Below are 20,142 nucleotides of genomic sequence, written 5' to 3'. Positions count from 1 at the left end.
ATCTCCATCCAAACAATGTGAATAGGGAAAAAGCTCAATGACACCTGGAAATCAAATATATGCATAAGCAATTTCCACTTGGTTTCTTTTAAATTATTTCATTATGTCTAAAGCACAGATGAAAAAAGTGAGAGATTTCCATTAGAAGTGTCTCCTAGCTGATGAGCGTAATAAGTTAGGCTATTAGAAACAAGCCTTTATGTTAAACTGTATGAATTACAAGCATCGATAAAAGAGAAACTTATCTGAGTACTAAATTTGTCATTAATACAATAATTTTATCACTGACTTTTATTATTGATTTTGAAATGGATCATTTCTACTTAAAAGGTCAATTGTGTTCATGGAAAGTTAAAAAAAATCAACTCAAATCTAAAAAAGGCACTGGTGTAAGCATCAATAAAATTAAATGTTTGAATATGTTCTAGTGACCATATAACAACATAGCATTATAATGACCATATACTGTATAATTATCCTTTGGATCTCCATCTGAACAGTGAAATCAAATTTGAAAAGAAAAACAGCTCATAAAACAAAGACAGTCACACAAAAGAGACAGTATGGGATCGCGCACAGTACACTTTAAACAAATATCTGTTAGCTAATGGTTTCCATATTTTGTGATTCACAAGTGCTTACTTACAGTTGTGAATTGCATTATGGGACATTGATCTCTGCTCTGTCAACAAAATCTGTTAAAAAGATTCAACTCTGTGACATTTGTTGACATTTTTGTTTTTTGAATTAATATAGTGTGTAAGAAATACTACATCAAAAAATAATTCTCTTCTAAAAGCAGAAATGTATTGGGAGGTTTTTTTTAGCATAATATACAACACTAATCCAGACAGACAATATATCACTTCAAACTATATTATTAAAATATTATAAATATTGTACATTATAAAAATGTCAATATAAGTCCCATTTTGGTGAACTATTAGTGTTTTTTTATGTTCACAAAATATGTAAAACTGCTAATTTATAAATTTTTTACAGTGTAGATGAAAAAAATAAATAAGACAAACAAAAGATGGCTAAATGTAAAGTTGTACTTCAGAACAATTTCTGCAAAAAAAGTTTAAAAAAATAAAATTTTAAAAAGAGAGAGAGAGCCAAGGGGGTCACAGTAAATACTAAATTCCGTTACTAAAAAACTGTGTTTTAAATTCTTACGTAAACTATATATATTTTTGACTTGTATCTTAATAATGAAACCAAATCTAAAATATTAATAGTTCTTGAAACTTTGCTAAAATACAGCTAGTGGTGAACTGAGGTTTTTGTAAAGTACTGTAAGGTGAAGTGTATTTAATATACAGTTGAAGTCAGAATTATTAACCCCCTTTGATTTATTTTTTTCTTCTTTTTTAAATATTTCCCAAATAATTTTGAACAGAGCAAGAACATTTTTACAGTATATCAGATACTATTTATTATTCTGGAAAAAGTCTTATTTGTTTAATTTTGGCTAAAATAAAAAGTTTTTAATAAATTAAAAAATAAATAAATAAATAAAAATGAAGGTCAAAATTATTAGCCCCTTTAAGCAAATGTTTTCGATACTCTACAGAACAAACCATCGTTATACAATAAATTGCTTAAATACCCTCACCCACCAAGCTAACTTCATTAAAAAATCTTCTCTCTGTTAAACAGAAATTGGGGGAAAAATAATAAACAAAGGGGTCAACTGTATGTCTTGAAATATTATTTCAAAAATATCTTGTAAAGTTACAATACATCACTTACATGTTTTTAAAAAAAATCTAAAAACTGCCTACCTGAAATGGTTACCTGCAGCTGCATCAGAATAATATTTGTACTTGTATCCAAAAAAAAACAATCATAACTAAATTATAACAATTACATTTTAGGGTATGTTAACATGTTTACATACATGTTTGGCGTTATAAGGTGAATACGATATAAATACAATCTAATTGTATTAACTGGCCTTAACAGCACTATTTGGAAAGATTTAAGATTGGGATGACTATGTAGAGAAGTGAATCATGCATAAAATATAACAAACTAATTACAAGCATAGATAACTGTAACAGAGCAAAGATGCTAATGAAATGAACACTTCTTTATGGTGTTCTGAGGAGTCTATGTGTGAATGTGAATGTGAATATTAAGTGAATATGTAAAACAACACGTCTTTATTGTATAAATAATTGAATAACATTAATCTTTAATAAAGTTACAATTGGTAAAATGTATTATGCATGAATGCTTTAAACTGTCCCAGGCCTTAAAACACATGCAGATAAAAAAGCAGACAAACTTAAAAAAAAAAAAAAAAAAAGCGACTCAACTTTCTCTCCATTATGATTCAACTCTTCAGTGACTCCAAAAATCTTGTGTGTTCTGTAAAAAATATTAAGTGTGACTCCTGGTGAATTACTGTATAATCCCAACTCAAAATTGCACGTCCTGTTGTGTCTACTTGATGCGCACAGTGAGATATTGACGCTGGAATAATATATTGTGCAGCCTTACTATGCACCTGTGACATGCAGTCCTGTTGTTTTGGGTGCCAACTTGCACCTGCCTATAGGGTAAAAAGACTTAACATGCATACGCATGATATCACAGTTTTTAAAAAACAATTTTTGGTGCTAGTTTTCAAAAACTTGCACTTTGCACTGTATTCTATTTTTATGTGACTTAAAACACGATCATCATAAAGGGTAGGGGTGTCAAAATTAATTGTTTCTTCGATGCACTGCCATGCAGACAATTCGACCTCAGTGCAGTAATAATCATAATCGGTCATTATGTACTGACATCATTTACCTCATATTCGCTTACTATGGCAAGGGAGACGAGCACCAACTATTTAAAAACGCAGAAACTGTGTACAATTTCACTGCATGTGTGTTTGACACTTCGAGCAGAACCCCCTATTTCACAGCAATTGATAGAATGAAAGTAAACTCCATTTCTCTCTCACACTGGGAAACTGGGGTGGTGGTTCCCATTTTTAAGAAGGGGGACCGGAAGGTCTGCTCCAACTATAGGGGGATCATACTCCTCAGCCTCCCGGGAAAAGTCTATGCCAGGATACTGGAGAGTAGGATCCAGCCAATGGTTGAACCTAGGATCCAGGAGGAACAATGCGGTTTTCGTCCAAGCCGTGGTACACTAGACCAGCTCTATACCCTCACCTGGGTGCTCGAACCAGTCCATATGTGTTTTGTGGACTTGGAGAAGCATTTGATCGTGTCCCTTGTGGCATTTTGTGGAGGATGCCCGGAGAGTATGGGGTCAGAGGCTGTCTGTTGAGGGCTGTCTCGTCCCTGTATGAACAGAGTAGGAGTCTGGTTCGCATTGCCGGCAAGAAGTCAGATTTGTTTGCAGTGAATGCTAGACTATGGCAGGGTTGCCCCCTGTCACCACATCTGTTCATTATTTTTATAGACGGAATTTGAAGGTGCAGCCTTGGGCTGGAGGGGGTTCGTTTCGGAGACCACAGGATTTCATTTCTGTTATTCACAGACGATTTTGTTCTGTAGGCTTTATTAAACATGGACCTTCAGCATGCACTGGGGCGGTTTGCTGCCGAGTGTGGTTGGAATGAGAATCAGCACTTCCAAGTCCGAGGCCATGGTGCTCCAATGGAAAAAGGTGGTTTGCAATCTCCAGGTTGGACGAAAGTCCTTACCCCAGGTGGAGGGGTTTAAATATATCGGGGTTTTGTTCACGAGTGAGGGAAGGATGGAACGTGAGATTGACAGGCGGATTGGTGCAGCGGCAGCTGTGGTCAATGTACTGCTCCATTGTGGTGAAGAAGGAGCTCAGCCGAAAGGCAAAGCTCTCGATTTACCGATCAATCTACGTTCCTACTCTCACCTATGGCCATGAGCTTTTGGTCATGACCGAAAGGACAAGATCTCAGATAAAAGCGGCTGAAATGAGTTTCCTTCAAAGCGTGGCAGGGTGCACTCTTATGGATAGAGTGAGGAGCTCTGACACCCAGGAGGAGCCCAGAGTAGAGCCGCTGCTCCTCCACATTTAGGGAAGTCAGCTAAGGTGGTTCAGGCATCGGTTTCGGATGCCTCCTTGATGCCTACCTAGGGTGGTGTTCCAGGCATGTCCCAACGGGAGGAGGCCTCGGGGAAGACCCAGGACTTGCTAGAGGGACTATGTCTCTCAGCTGGACTGGGAACGCCTCGGGGTCCCCCGGAGGAGCTGGAGGAAGTGTCTGGGGAGAGGGAAGTTCTCTATTAACCCTGCTGCCCCCGCGACCCGGCCCCGGAAAAGTGGCAGAAAATGAACGAATGAATGAATCTTTTAAAGTAATGCAGTATTTTACTCGCTACTTAAAAACTAATGTTATTACATAATTCACATTTCCTGTAATGTGCTACCCCAACGCTGGTATTTAACAGAAAAAAGAAAAGTCAAACAAGTTTGTAACAAGTAAAAGGTGAGCAAATAATGACAGAATTTTCAGTAAACTATTCTTGTACGACAAACAAAGAGTGATGTCAATGACCCACCTGCCGCTGGAAGTTGAGCAGTCTTAAAGCCTTCAGCTCCACTGTGGCTTTAGTCCGCAGATCAGGTGGCAGAGACCCTGGCAGATTCTCCAGCTCCTGAATTCTGTGAGCAATCCTGGCCTGAAGTCTTTGAACAAGAAAAGAAATGTCTGTTTTTGTTTTTTGTTAATAACAACAGAATTAAAATGGTTATTAGCAATAAAAAATATGAAAGCAAATGAAGCACAGATAACAAAACTTATGATTTCTTATCATAACAAGTTTTCTTAACAAGTTTGCTGAAAGTATAATTCACCTGCAAGATCTGAACCTTTAACTCCGCAAAAAATAGATAACACAGACAGTTATAAAAAAAAACTTGGTCTTGGTGACCTCAAGGTACATCAAACATCAACACATTTCTGATGTTGCAGACAGTGCAAGCCAGTGTAATCAACCAAGTTCTGAGGAACTTTCAGAAAACCCCGGAGGGTTTCTCACCTTTCTCTAACATTCATTAAAGCTCACAAAACAACAACAATAGTTCTTGCAACATTTTAGAGACAGAAGAGCAAAGAAAGGGAGATAGTTTTCCTTGAGCCGTTTTAAGATTCATAGTCTCTATTCCACACTGGTCTGATGTCTTACAGCATAATGTAAAAATAAATGGAACAATATTTAATGTTTCCTTTCCTTTCCTTTAAAAGTACTTTACAAATAAAATAAGTCAGCGCATTACAGCTAATCAAACAGTGGTCTAAATTATACATTGCATAGCAAATGTGTGGTATATTTGTGACACTTTAAATATAATCTAAAGAAACATCATGAATTGAAAAAATAATAATCATCAGTGTACTAAAAAGAAAAAGACTAAATTTCATGGCTTAAATTTTTTTTATACACACAATTACCATTTGGATGTGGCTTGGCTATGGAAATCAATTCTACATGAAAAAATACTATAGCACTTTAAACTATATATATTATGGATGGATGGATGGATGGATGGATGGATGGATGGATGGATGGATGGATGGATGGATGGATGGATGGATGGATGGATGGATGGATGGATGGATGGATGGATGGATGGATGGATGGATAGATGGATAGATGGATGGATGGATGGATGGATAGATGGATAGATAGATAGATAGATAGATAGATAGATAGATAGATAGATAGATAGATAGATAGATAGATAGATAGATAGATAGATAGATAGATAGATAGATAGAAATGGTATTTACAGCTATTTGTCGAGGAATTCTGCAGAACACTAGTGGAAACAAGCAAATCATGACATTTAGCCAGTATAGGCTGCGTAGTGTAATTAAGTGAAATTTAAATACTCATTACATATAGTGTTTTACTATAGTAAAATGTAATTTCTGCAGCATACTGTATTATTATCTACAGCTGACTCAACAGTTTTTATAACAGTTTTAGTAAACTGTGATGTAGTATAATAAATACTTATTGTATCAACACAGCAACATTAGACATACCACAACAGATGAATTTAAGTATTTTACAGTGGTATTTACTAAATACAGTATTTTTCATGTGGGAAGCATCAACTTTGAAGTAACCGTTCACTTAGCTTCTCATAATGGACTCATAATTTTACAAAAGGTCTGTTTGATTCCACATAAATCATATACAGGCAATCTTTGAGAGCATTGCGTTTTTTTATTTTAAATGTTATGAAAAGCATCCTGAATGTACAATTTTAATGAGGTGGTTAATCACATGACAAAAAAAACATGATGGAAAATTAATAAACATGTTTTCAATCAAAAGAACACCTCAGGAAACATCACCGCAAAAAGAAAATAAAATTCATGACATTTAGCCAGTGTAGGGCAGTATAAGCGGAATTTAATTACTCATTACATACCGGTATTCTCTCTCTTGCAAGAGTTCGACGGGGTCCAGACCCTGAGGCTTCTGAATGGGGGTAACGCGATTCTGTTTCTGCTGGAGCTGGATAATGAGGGAGGGCTGCCCAGGTCCTGCCGGTGGTTGAGGTTGGGGCTGGGAGGTGAGGGAGGTGCTGGGAACAGGTTGTGTCCCGGTAGGAGCCAGCGGGGGAGCTGGAGAGGGTCTGCCACTGGGAGCCGAGATCAACAGCTTCTGTGGTGTACTGGATGTCTCTGCACCTTGACCTGAAAATAAAAGAGATGCACTTTGCAAACATCTTGTGAGATTTTTCAAATGTCAGGCCAGTCAAAGAAATGCTCCTGGATGCAAAATGCTCCCAGTGAAACATAAGGATTTCGTCAATACCATCAACATAACGTAACACTATGAAAAGGCATAAGTGGTGTGATTTATATTTCAGAAGCCCATTGTCGTTTATATGTTTGATCATCCTCAGAAGAGATCCTCAAAGCTTGTTGACAGGTTTAGACAGTTCAAAGCATAGTTTGAACTAACGTGTACTTATGAAATACAAAAAAAATCTTTATAAAGACTCAAACAACCCATTTCAAATCAAGTTCAATGCATTTAAGACTTCATAAAGGGCATCCAGTCCATAAATTAGAGCGTACACCCGAGAGATGATACAGAATGTTCAGAATAAATCATTAAAAAAAAAAAAAAAGGTCTGTGGATCTCGATTTCTGGCTGGGCACAATCAATCATTTGCTAAAGCTGCTATGAGGGCATTTTATAAAAAGCACTGAAATGTCAATTGACCTGAGGTGGTGAATATCATCTTGCAAAATTATAACCAATAAGCAGCATAATTAAAATCAAACCAGACTGACTCGCCAATCAAGTTCACTTGAAAAGATGAACAATGATCTTTAATTTGTCTGAACTTCGCTGACTTTCCCGTGGAGATCTAGCAATTCATGAATTAATTCACTGTCATTTGAAAGCATATTAGCGAGGTTATTTAACTTCTGCCCCTTGGCATTTTGTTTAAAAGTTTAATTCTTTTCAAAGTTTCACTCGTATGAAGAGTTTTGACCTTGCACAAAAATATTATCTGAGTCGGTTCATATTGGAGCAGTATGTGGAGCGAATAGACGACAGTATTGCTAAAGCTAATGGAGCGGTGGGTGGCTGGTGGCATGAGTGCTAACGAACATCATCTTGGACCGCATGCGTCATATCAGATAAATGGTGCTTACAAGTTGTATGCACATAAACAAATGCTTTTCTTTGTTAGGCTTTTTGTCTTGTTTCTAGTTCAATTATCAAAACCTAATCTTGAATCACGTTTTAAGAAATGATATGCTAAAGTTAAGTGTTTTTCCTTAAAACAAGCAAAATAATCTGCCAATGGAGTAAGCAAAATGATCTTATTTTTCCTTTAGACATAAGATTATTTTACTTACCCCATTTACAGATTATTTATAATTTATATTAATTATATTTTCTAAAACAAGACAATATGTTTTGCTTGCCTAGAAAATGCTTTTTGAAATTTGGAATAGAAACATTGTGTTAAGTGATTTTTTGCCTCCACAGTTTATATCACACATTTAAAAACCTTCAGCACATGGTATTGATACAGTAATAATCATAACCGGTTATTATGTACCAAATGATAAATCTTAACCTTGGAATTATAAGGTTATATCTGTGTCTGACTGATTTTGAGATATTGAGCTTCAAAGTTTTTGCATTCCATAGCAAACAGTATGTGTGTAACATTTGTTCATTAAATAAAAAGTCTTAAAATGTAAACAACTTATAAAAAAACAAAATCCCATAATGTAAATAAGTTGTCATTTAATAAGAATACTAATAACTCAATTTTGACAAAAATGTCAGATAGAACCTTATAATTCTAAGGTGACGAAATGGCATTTATTGCATAAATGGTGGTAGCTTACGGTGAGGGGGAAGACCGCAAGTAATTAAGACGCTCCAACTACTTAAAGAGCAGATAACTTACTGGTTGTGAGTTTGCTGGACAGTCTTTCACTGACAGGAAAGTACATCGGATCCCAGCTAGGGAAAAATTAAAGCTGTAAACTCCTTGTCTCTCTCCCTTGCTCTCTGTGGCCCCTTTGACCTGCTGGCATGTTCGTGAGGTAACTTTTTATCTTCTCTCTCGGCTGTTAACAATAATGTTACACTGAAAAAAGTGTTGCATGCAGAACTGTAACAAACAATTTATTTGTGTTGAATTTAAACAAACAAATTAAGTTTAATAATGTTTAACTTAATTTGTTTGTTTAAATTCAGCCCAAATAAATTTGTGTACAACCGCTTAACGTAAAAAAATTAAGTAAATCCAAGGAATCATCTTTGAATAATTTTTTTTTGTGTACTTGCAGACCCAGACTCGACAGTGTCTGCAGAGCATTTTTTCCTCAAGCGCTGTCTATAATGGATCTGTTGTTATATCACTGTTTGCTAAACAGCGCCAGAGTCGCACTGACCAATTACAGCATTAAAGGATGAAAAGCCACTTGAATGCATCTAAACTACGAACGTACCAGAAGGCAGTCGTCCATGGCGAGCTGTTTGTTCTTATTTTATAATTAAACTTAATTTAATCTTTGCCAATTCACATCTACTTAATGTGTCAGTTTAAACTTTGTTATAATTGCATTCATTTATTTTTGTTACATAAATGAAAATCAATGTATAGATGGATAAAACCACTTCAAATATTTCATTCTCAGAAAGGTTACTGGCTTAGTTATGATTCATCTTTGTCTGCCAATTATATAAATGAATCTTCCTTGATTGAATTACCCTACAGAACAATAATGGCATCAACTGAGCAGATTAGAGCATAAACGTGTTACTGTTAATTAAACGGCTTACTCTAGATAAGCCGATTGCCATGTATACAAAAATTTCTAAAATGTAAATGTTGTCTTCATCAAAATTTAAAAAATAAATAAACATCTGCGATTGTAGACTATATAAAAATGATTTACAGCCTAAAGTGTGAGTTATTTATAATATAATATATATATATATAATATATATATATATATATATTTATACAAAATGTGTAAAAGAATGCAAATGTGTAAAGAATGTAATTCTAGAAAGTAGGGGCTCTATTTTGACAATCCATGCACAAAGTCCATAGTGCAGGGCGCAAACACATTAAGAGCGTGTCAGAATCCACTTTTGCTACTATAAGGGTGGAAAAATCTGCCTTGCGCGCACTTTCACTCAAGTGGATAGGGAAACATGTTGTAAGTACAGATATCCATTAGCCTATACATGATTAATTTTGTTTGTTAAGTGCAAAGTTTTGTATCAAAACTATTTCTAAATTTTGTTCTAATTTCCAGCAAACGAATAAATGAACAACAATAATGAAGAGTGGTCTTATATCCAAATACACATGTTGTGCCCCATATGACGTAAAACCTGACAGGTGGACAACTAAGCTTGTTTTTAATAAAACAAATATAAATATGCATATAATAAATAATACTAATAATATTATACAAAAGCAAAATGTTATGAATAAACTGAAAAAGCCCCCCAAGATGAAGAAGGCATGAACGTATGGTTTTTATATTTATGAAGGCAAGAAAATAATATTTTTTATAATATTTTAATCCTTTGTTTCTTTTTTATTTGTAAAGATATTTGCTTATTGCTGTACATACTGTGTGTGTTAAGCAATGTGTAAGCCAGGCGCACATCTAACGCGCTCTACGCTGGACAATAGACCAGCTTTGATCTGGTCTATTGAACCGTTTACTTAAGTTCCTCAAAATAGCAACGCACCAGCAATGCGCCTCAACACGCCTCATTTTTTAGACCAAAACGCCTATGGGCGCACTCATGAGCGTAAATGCTTTCGCTATTTAAACAGCGTGGTGCAAAACATCAAAACGACTCTTGCGCCAAGCTGAAGCTAGCAAACAACAATTGCTTTGCGCTTTGCGCCTTGCGCCGCATTGTACCGGGTGTATGATAACTGAGTAGTTTTTCTCAGGAATTGTATTTTACTAAGTAGTTTCAAAAATGTGTACTTTTACTTTCAACGAGTACATTTTTAGTGCAGTGTCAGTACTTTTACTCCACTACTTTCCCTTAACCTGCAGTCACTACTTTATTTCTTTCTTGTCTATAAGGATTAGAAAAATCAGTCCAGTGATTTTGATTTACACACATTTGCACAAATTACATGTAAATTCATCAGCTTTTTATAGCTTAATAATACTCACTACTCTTAAATGCTTTTGAAATTTCTACTTTTTACTCCTACTCTGAGTAATATTTACAACAGATACGTGTACGCTACTTGCACAACATTTTCAGGCAAGTAATGGTACTTTTACTTGAGTATGATTTTTCAGTACTCACTCCACCACTGCCCACAGCTAAAGATTAAATACAGCACACACATACAGTACCTTCAGTCCATTGTTTTGGCCCAGAGCTCTGAGTATGAGTCTGCATGGCTGGAGACAGACACTGGCCACTTGCAGGCCCTCCATGAGGCATTGGCATACCTAGAAAAAAAGACAAGGATTGCGTTAAAAATCTAGCATTATAACCTTTTAAGTTTTCTTATAACCTGTTGACTTGTTAAAAACAATAAAAAGCAGTTAATAACATAATATTCTTCGATATAGCCACTTTAAAAAGTATCATGGGGTTCTTTGAAACATGCAGTTATTCAGCATGTTGATGTAAATTCAGCTAAAACATGAAAATGGATATATTGTAGAGCTTCTCGTGTATGCTTTTAATAGCCAGTAGCATCTTGTTTATATCACAGCTCAGCCAGAGCCACTGAGCTCAGTAAAGCTGTATTTAACATCTTTTGACAACCACAGTCTAATAGCAATGCCAAGCCTGTCTAACCTTTTCTTCTCCTAATCTCCTCTATAGGTTTTTTTAAAATATAGCATTCTGTGAAGAATTCAAATGAGTTTGATACGCTTTGTGGTCTGCGCCGACCCATGCATATGATCCGCTTGTGCTATCATGTTACTGGACCGAAGCAGACTGTGCATGTGCCCTTTAGCCATCTGAGTGACACTAATGCTAAACTAGTTTTCATTCACCCCAATGGAAAGCATATACATCAGCTTAATCATGTGTTCGCTATAATGCACTATGTGCCATTCACCATAGAAAAAATTTAATTGTGTGAATATGTAACCATATTCAGACGCAGCTTTAGCATCTAAGTTAAATGTAGAGGGTAAGAATCTTCAGATTCAGATTTAATTTGACTGGACAGTAAACATGATGAGAATATAGAGTGCAGAATGCCATTTAAGAGCCTCTATTATGGGTTTTTGAAAATGACCTTGCATGCAGTGTGCAACACAGCACTAAGTGAATGAAAATGAACTAGCTGATGTTTAAATCTAAAAGTGCACCTCGTTTAAAAATATAAATTTTCAAAAAAAAAAAAATATTGATTCAGAGTTATTTAAATGATTAGTTGTTCGTCTGGATCTTTTGCCTGTTTGTATCAACATCGACATGAAACAATACCAAATCTGAAGTGCCAGATCTGGTAAAACATGGCTCTCCCTTCAAATGCTAGCAGAGTGCAGGTGTGTGTGGGACTGATCATGACTGAAGATGAGTGAACATTAATAAGCGAAAATTCTAGTGATTAATGCAGTAAAATACCATGCAATGGGGGTCGCGTCAGCCATTTGTTAAAGGAAGGTAAAGGAAGAAAGCATTATTGATGTACGGGACTTTGACTTGACAGGAATGTTATCAGTACACAGTTCATGAATCAGTTTCTTCCTCCAGTTCACAAGTGTAAATGGGATTGAAATGGTTACCTCCTTGCTTTCTCTAGCTTACAAAATATGTATTTGAATGTGCTTTGTTACTTCTAATCACTCCATGTGGATTGTACTGTATCTTGTTAACTCTTTATGTTCTCATATCGCATCTAAAACCACGTTGAAATTGTGATGCGTACCGCTTTATGGATTTAATTGCGTTTGTGAGCTTGCAATCCTCTGTAGTTTGTCATTGCTATGGCCACCATCAGTTGTTCCTACACACATGGTGGTCAAGTTTCAAAATAGTTTAGCTTTTGCCACTGTGTGGAATAATACTGAATGTGTGTCGCTGTTTTTACTTATGGTTAAGAATAGAGCAATATGCTGGGGTTTGACTACATTTGGACACATATATACTCTGCATGCACTAAGCTCTTTTATGCTGAATGCAGTCGACCAATTGCAACAGACTGGGTCATCAAGTCAATCAGCACAGATTAGCATCACCCTATTGAGGGGTCTGGGAACAAAATCGCTGAATAAATCATATGGGAGTCAATGGTATAAGTAAGTAAAATAAATGGATATTATAAGACAATGAAAGTGTTTTTGACCTTGCATGCATATCAGGTTGTTGTTGTTGGAGACTCCCAAAACCAAAATATGACCTTTTTTAATGCATTATAGAGTCTTTTAAGGTGCCATGTACACAACATTTTCAGCCAAAAACTGAACACTTTTTATGCATTTCGCTTGTTCGTTCTGAAAACACCACCATTGTTGTGTCTGTGTAAACTCCAAAAAACAAGTCTTTTAAAAACGATGATGACTAAAGGGAGGCACAACAAACGGTAACACTTTATAATAACTACACACTATGAATCATTTACTACGCATTAGCATCTTACGCTTAAGCATTAACTCTACATTAATAAACGTTAGTAAGCAGTTTATAATTGCAGCTACAAATGCTGTACTCTTAACTTACAACCACATTAATAATGTGCCTAATAATTGTATTTTCATACTTTGTTAATGATTTATTCAAGAGTAGTTGGTGGTTATTAAGATTTTTCAGAATGAGTTAGTAAATGATTAATAAACTATTGAAATCAATGCTTATATATCGTATTATTCAGGCATATATTAATGGTTACTATAAATGTTAATGAATGCTTTATTAACTCAACTTCATGCAGTTTTGTGACCTAATCTAAAGTGAGGACTATTCATGCTTTATAAATGCCTTATAAAGGACAATTACAGGCTTAGTATCAAATGAACAATAATATTTGCAATCTTATATAAATATTGCCAAATAACAGGTGTCAAAATACAACATAAAACTGGATAAAACAACATCAATATAATAATTTAACTAAATAATTATAAGCAATGTTTAAACTGTACATTAAGTTTATTTAAGATAAGGTTGCAAAGATAAATTTTTCATTTGAAGTACAGTTTAATTTGTGTATTTTCGAACGAATACGATTGAATAAAGTTGTTTATGTAATTTTTCCTGTTTCGAATTGAACTGAGCCTTTAATTGAATTTAATAGTCCTCACTTTAGATTAGGTCTCAAAACTGGATGAAGTTGAGTTAATAAAGCATTCATTAACATACAAATTAACTATTAGTATATGCCTGAATAAATGTTAATTTGAATAGTTTATAAATCATTTAATAACTCATTCTGAATTATCTTAAAAAACAACCAACTATGCTTAAATAACTGGTTTGTAAATAATGCAATACTTAGTTTTGTAATGAAAAATAAATCATTAACAAAGTATGAAAGAACAATTATTAAGCACATTATAAATGTGATTATAAGCCAAGAGTACAGCATTTGCAGCTGCAGTTATAAACTGCTTTAATGTTAATAATGTAGAGTTAATGCTTAACAGATAACGAATTCACTATTTGCTAATGCTTAATAAATGGTTCATAGTGTGTAGTTATTATAAAGTGTTACCAAACATTGTTTTGTTTTCCACTTCAGAAGAAATATGTCAAAATAAGAGTTTTTCCTTAATACAAGTACAATTATCTGGCAGTAAGTGAAATGACTAGGGGTGTACGAATCACAACTCACAGATCAGAACACACGTGACCGTTGGATTAATAACTTTTTTTTAAACTTGTAGGTTAAAACGGCATGTACAACAATTGCAGAGAGATTGCCTACCGCAGTGTATGAAAGCATTTTGGCTTAGCTGTAAAATATAATGACGGAAAAAGTTGTGGTGGAACCTAAAAAGCTTTTTTAGATCATTAATTAAAGGTGTTTTCTGTCACTGTTTGTTTAGTCTGCATTAATGCATTCAGCGTACAGCTGCACAATTAAACGTTAAAATATCGCAATCTCAATTCAAACCTGCGCAACATGAATGATAAACGATAATGATTTGCATATGTTTATTAATCCTTTAAAAGTCCTGCATTCAAATCTGCATTTGGTCAAAAGATATTACATATTTACACTTTTTTTCAATTCATTACAAACATATAAATAACACGGAAGTACTGGGAGAACAGTTTATAGTTCAGATATAAACACTGATGTTTATGGTAAAGATTAAAATCACCATTTATTGTAGCTTGAAGCTGGTGAATGTTGTAGCAATTACATTAATTCATCAATAAGGGGTGACAAACAACCATTAAAATTATGTCAGAGAATAAGTTTAAAAAAATGAGATTTGTGATCCGTTAAACCACAAAAAATAACCTTCTTTTCTTTTTGAAATGTAGATATTTGGACTAAAAACTAAAATTCTAAGTGGGAAAAAAATGCCATAAATTTTCATGAACTGTATAAATTCTGTGTAAATACAGTATTCAGTAAACATTCAGCACTGCTCCGCATCTCGAGGTTCATGTTACTTTTATTGTGTGGTGTTTGTATCTGATGTTAGTATAACACATCAACATTCAAACAAATTATCGCATTCAAAAAAAGTTTGTTCACATGGATGTATTGAATAATTGTTCATGCCACCTTTTCTTACTTTTTCAGCCAGTTTCTTCAACTTTCTTCCTTTTATGAGCAAAAACTTTTGTAAGTAAAAACTGTTCGGTATTTCTTATTTTGGCCGATTTAAACAATTATAAACAACATAAAACAGAAACATTTTGATGTTCTGATAGTGATTTCTATGTGGAAGAATCACTTCATAAAAGAGTCTCACGTCATCAATAACGTCATGTGACACCAACCTATACAATTTGCACTGGTGCTCCTTCATTTTAGGTGGGTGCTCCTAAATTCTTTGTGGTGTTCCTAAATTTTTGAAGTTCAGAGCCCAGGTGCTACGAAGTAAAACGTTATCTTCAAGCCCTGTAAAAAAACTAATAAAACTGCACAACTTAAAATAAATACTATATAATAAACTCAGACTCACCTGGAGGTCTGTTGAAGGGGCCGGTGTTGACGGGCTGCTGCTGCATGGTGGGAAGGCTCCTCTTGCCCTGCACAGCTAACTGTAGGTTTTCAGGCAGAGGTTGGCCTCGTCCCAGAATCTTGTACGCCAGGATCTGAGCCCTGAGTTGCTGTAGCTGGACTGGGCTGAAGGCAGACTGACCCCTGGCCTGCTGTCCCATCCCCTGCGGATCCATTGGCATCATGGGCGACTGACCCTGGGACATTTGTGGCGGGGTCGGCCCTCCTCCTGACATGGGGCTAGGCACATGCTCCGGCACCTGGCCCATCGGTGAAGGGTGAGGCGACATGTATCCTAAAAAGCAAAAGAGGAAAAGATGTATTCTGTAGAAATGATGCGACGTGCTGTCGAATTTATCAGTTTTTCTTTTGCTTTGATTCTCTAGTATGGATTCACAATATATCTTGGCGGCTATATTGTTATCGGCCGATAGATTTTTTATTTTTTTTTTTTATGTTATCGGTCCGGTCTCAAAATTAGGCTGATATCTTTATGCCAATAAATTATGTAATTGTACTGAACTGCCTGCCTCACACATGCGTGGGTTGAACTTGTTCAGACATTTTGAGTGCACTATAACGAGCTTTCCTCACATTAAGAATTTCTTCAAAGCCCGTCCTTTCTTTGTGTGGTATTGCTGTGCATTAACATCTCAGTAAGTAACCATATTCCTTATCATTGCAGATTATTTGACTGAGTGTAATTATGTATTTTGGTTTAAAACACCACAGAAAAAATATTACATATGTAAGCATAATAGCAGCGATGCACACATGCTAAACAACTCGTTGGGTTGTTTGTAATATATTTTAATTATTTGTTATTAGCAACGCATTGCTTGCAATTTGTTGTTGATGTAAGACTGTATACAGTTTGATCTGCATATTTGTAATGATTAAAACGAGCGCACATGATGGCTATCAGCACGGCGCACACACACATAGTGAGCCGACATAGACATGAATCCAGCATAGTGGTTCTCAACCAAATTCTATATAATTTTACAAGTCTCTATATAATGCACTGTGTTTGTCATTAAGTTATCAGTGCTCAGGTGTGGTGTCAAAATGTGACTCAGAGGACAAATTTGACTATGATAAATCTGAAGGTTTATCAAAAACCTTTCAATGATCATTATTCCAGCAATTGACAAAGCATGAACATAGAAGTGTTGTCTGATTGACAAGCAGCAGCTACATGTTCAAATGAATCTAAAACTCCAAATGGGACAAATTTATGCCGCATTTTCTAAAATAATACTATCTGTATTAAGCTTTTCGCTTGTACAGTGGCTTTGAACTATCAAAACATCTCTCAGAGCGCTTTTCCGGACATTACATATTTGGACATATGTACATTACTGTAACATGTTTTATTTAAGAATATTTGAGCTGGTTTTAGTTCTTAATTTTTTTTACATTTATTTTAATTTTATTTAAATTATATATTTTACTTGTCTGTTATTTAAATCCAATTTTGTCATTTAATCTATTATTTTTATGCAACAGTCAAGTTGCATGTTCATTTGCTATAAAGAAAAGGAAATGATTTATTTTTGGTATGCTGATTTCTGTGAGGGGTGTCGAGGTGGCACAGTAGGTAGCAAGATCGTCTCACAGCAAGAAGGTCACTGGTTCGAGCCCCGGCTGAGTCAGTTTGTATTTCTGTGTGGAGTTTGCATGTTCTAACCATATTTGCGTGGGTTTCCTCCGGGTGCTCCGGTTTCCCACACAGTCCAAAAGCATGCGATATGGGTGAACTGAATAAGCTAAAATAGATGTAGTGTATGTGTGAATGAAAGAGTGTATGGGTGTTTCCCAGTGTTAGACTGCAGCTGGAAGGGCATCCGCTGCGTAAAACATATGCTGGATAAGTTGGCAGTTCATTCCATTGTGGCGACCCTGATTAATAAAGGGACTAAGCCGAAAAGAAACTGAATGAATGAATGATTTATGTGAAATGGTGAATATAAGTCTAATCACCTTGCAATATTTATAACATTTAGTAAATAGTTATAAATAATATTTAGAAAAATATTTATATTTATCGGCTAATATCAGTTATGGACATCCAAATCTTAAGAGTTATCGGTTATCGATAACGGACTAAAAATTTGTCAGTGCATCCCTATTCTCTAGTTTTTGCGTTTTGTATTTTTATGTGCACACATTTTAAGGTATGCAGTCATGATTGCCACTACTTGGTGACATAATACTTTGAGTGGATATATGGAAGCTTCACAAGAGGGAGAAAATATTCCCGACAGAAAACTTGCTCATGAACAGCACATGTTGGTCACAAATATGATACCAACAGTAAGCTGCTTGGTTTTAGAATGTTTTCATGCTTGTAGTTTAGTTCTCTTGGTTCAGTCGGCCTATTAAATTAATGGAAAAACTGTTTGTTCGTTGTTGTTTTTTTCTGATTATAAGTATAAAGAAATATGTACAACATTGTTGTATCACAAAAACAACATAAAAAAACATCTATAAACATAAAAAGCAATTTGCCAAGAGAATATGCATTACAGCCTTATCTGACGTATTCCATCATTGTATAAAAAACAACCTAAAATTTCCATAACTCCTCCATCGGAAATTTCTTGGCAAAAAAATAAAATAAAATATCCATTTAGTTCTGGTTTTCTTACAGTTCATAATGTTATTTTTAAGGCATAACACAAAGGAAAACACTTTTAGAACATGTAATTGTTTTACATGATATTCATTAATTTTCCTTCGGCTTAGTCCCTTTATTAATCTGGGGTCGCCACAGCAAAATGAACCACCAACTTATCCAGCATATGTTTTATGCAGTGGATGCCTTTCCAGCCACAACCCAACATTTGGAAACATACCCACTCTTTCACACTCATACAGCACGGCCAATTTAGCCTACCCTATTCACCAATAGCGCATGTCTTTGGACTTGTGGGGGAAACCGGAACACCTGGAGAAAATCCATGCTAACACAGGGAAAACATACAAACACAGAGACACACAGAAATGCAAACTGACCCCCCTAGGGCTAGAACCAGCGACCTTCTTGCTGTGAGGCGATCATGCTAACCACTGCACCACATTGACACCTATCATGACATATATATGAAGGGTTCAGATTCAAAAACCTCTAAATGCCATGTTCTGCTAAAATGAGCATTTTTTCCAGCCTTCTATGTTTATATTCTCGTTTAAGTCAATGAAAATAACTCATTCATCATTTTAACAGTAAAATTACAGAGCCTGCACATAGGAGTCGGAGAAAATCGTTATTTTCAGTAGAAAACGGCCTTTAGAGGTTTTTGCATCTAAACTCTTCATATGTTTTTTAATTTAATTTACCAAACATCTAAGCCAGGGGTCACCAATCTTGGTCCTGAGGAGCTGGTGTACCTGCAGGGTTTAGCTCCAACTTGCCTCAACACACCTGCCTGGATGTTTCAAGTATACCTAGCAAGACCTTGATTAGCTTGTTCAGGTGTGTCTGATTAGGGTTGGAGCTAAAATCTGCAGGACACCAGCCCTCCAGGCAGGGCCGGAGTGGGACTTCTTTTCAGCCCTGGAGTTTCAAGTCTTAGACCGGCCCACCTCAGTTCACGACTGACTATTAAATAAGGTCATTTCCAATTCAGTTTCTAATGACACTATCACGTCTTTTTCAAGAAAACAGCTGCTTTAGAACTTCAAATATTCAACAACCCAAACAGTATTATATGTCTTAACAATAAAATGAAAAAAATAAATGAATAAATAATAATAATTACTCAGGTAAGGTTCAAACATGGATCAGCGGCGTCTAGCTTACCACTAGACCACCATGGCGCTGTTACGATGACATTCAAATTATGTCACATTTATTACATAATGTGAACCGTCATTTATTCATTAATATTAATTATTCGAATTCTTATATTCACTAAGATGCTGGTTTTTGGGGTTGAATGATAGTTACATCATCATTAACCTGCAGGCTGCATTTTAATAAATAAAAAGAGCGGAGCTGCGGCAAAATAATGAATAAAAAGAGTGAATCTATGGTCAAATAAATAAATAAATAAATGAAAAAAGTGTGACTGCTGAGAGTGCAAGCAGCTAGGGACACCGGCCCTTGTGGCCAAAAAATGAACTGGTCCACCGGGAATTCTCCAGGTCCTCCCGATTAGCCAATCCGGGCCTGCCTCCAGGAACAAGTTTGGTGACCACTGATCTAAGCAATGCTATCTGTTGGGTTAAACACACTATATGTGTGTACAGTGATTCATTTTTTTATCAATTATGAACTCATGAAGATATCTGTTGCACTTTGTGCCACCACATCCTGTTTTTTTTTTTGTTTAAATCCCACCAAATGTATTTTTATTAAATCAAACTGACAATAGACCCTTTCAAACCACGGAATTCTTGCAAATGTAAATCCACTTTAAGGCTGCTATCAACAAAAAAATGACATTTTGGTTAAACAACTCATTACTGTTAATTGCAGAATACTTAATTATGAACATTAAG

General features: G+C 35.4%; 2 protein-coding genes across 5 annotated transcripts in view; both read right to left on the bottom strand.

Annotated features, from left to right (window-relative positions):
- Positions 1 to 20,142, bottom strand: part of dmrt1 (doublesex and mab-3 related transcription factor 1) — a 346,340-nt gene that overhangs the window by 129,627 nt on the left and 196,571 nt on the right. The window lies entirely within an intron of this gene.
- Positions 1 to 20,142, bottom strand: part of smarca2 (SWI/SNF related BAF chromatin remodeling complex subunit ATPase 2) — a 111,245-nt gene that overhangs the window by 85,595 nt on the left and 5,508 nt on the right. For all 4 annotated transcript variants that reach the window (NM_001044775.2, XM_073949888.1, XM_073949889.1 and 1 more), the window contains 4 exon segments: positions 4,512 to 4,638; positions 6,394 to 6,661; positions 10,847 to 10,945; positions 15,599 to 15,931. In NM_001044775.2, the coding sequence (NP_001038240.1) occupies positions 4,512 to 4,638; positions 6,394 to 6,661; positions 10,847 to 10,945; positions 15,599 to 15,931 (827 nt within the window).

The sequence above is a fragment of the Danio rerio genome, chromosome 5, assembly GCF_049306965.1.
Source record: "Danio rerio strain Tuebingen ecotype United States chromosome 5, GRCz12tu, whole genome shotgun sequence".
Lineage (NCBI taxonomy): Eukaryota > Metazoa > Chordata > Actinopteri > Cypriniformes > Danionidae > Danio > Danio rerio.
Note: the sequence above shows the minus strand (reverse complement) of the source record. Positions and strands in the feature narration are given on the sequence as shown.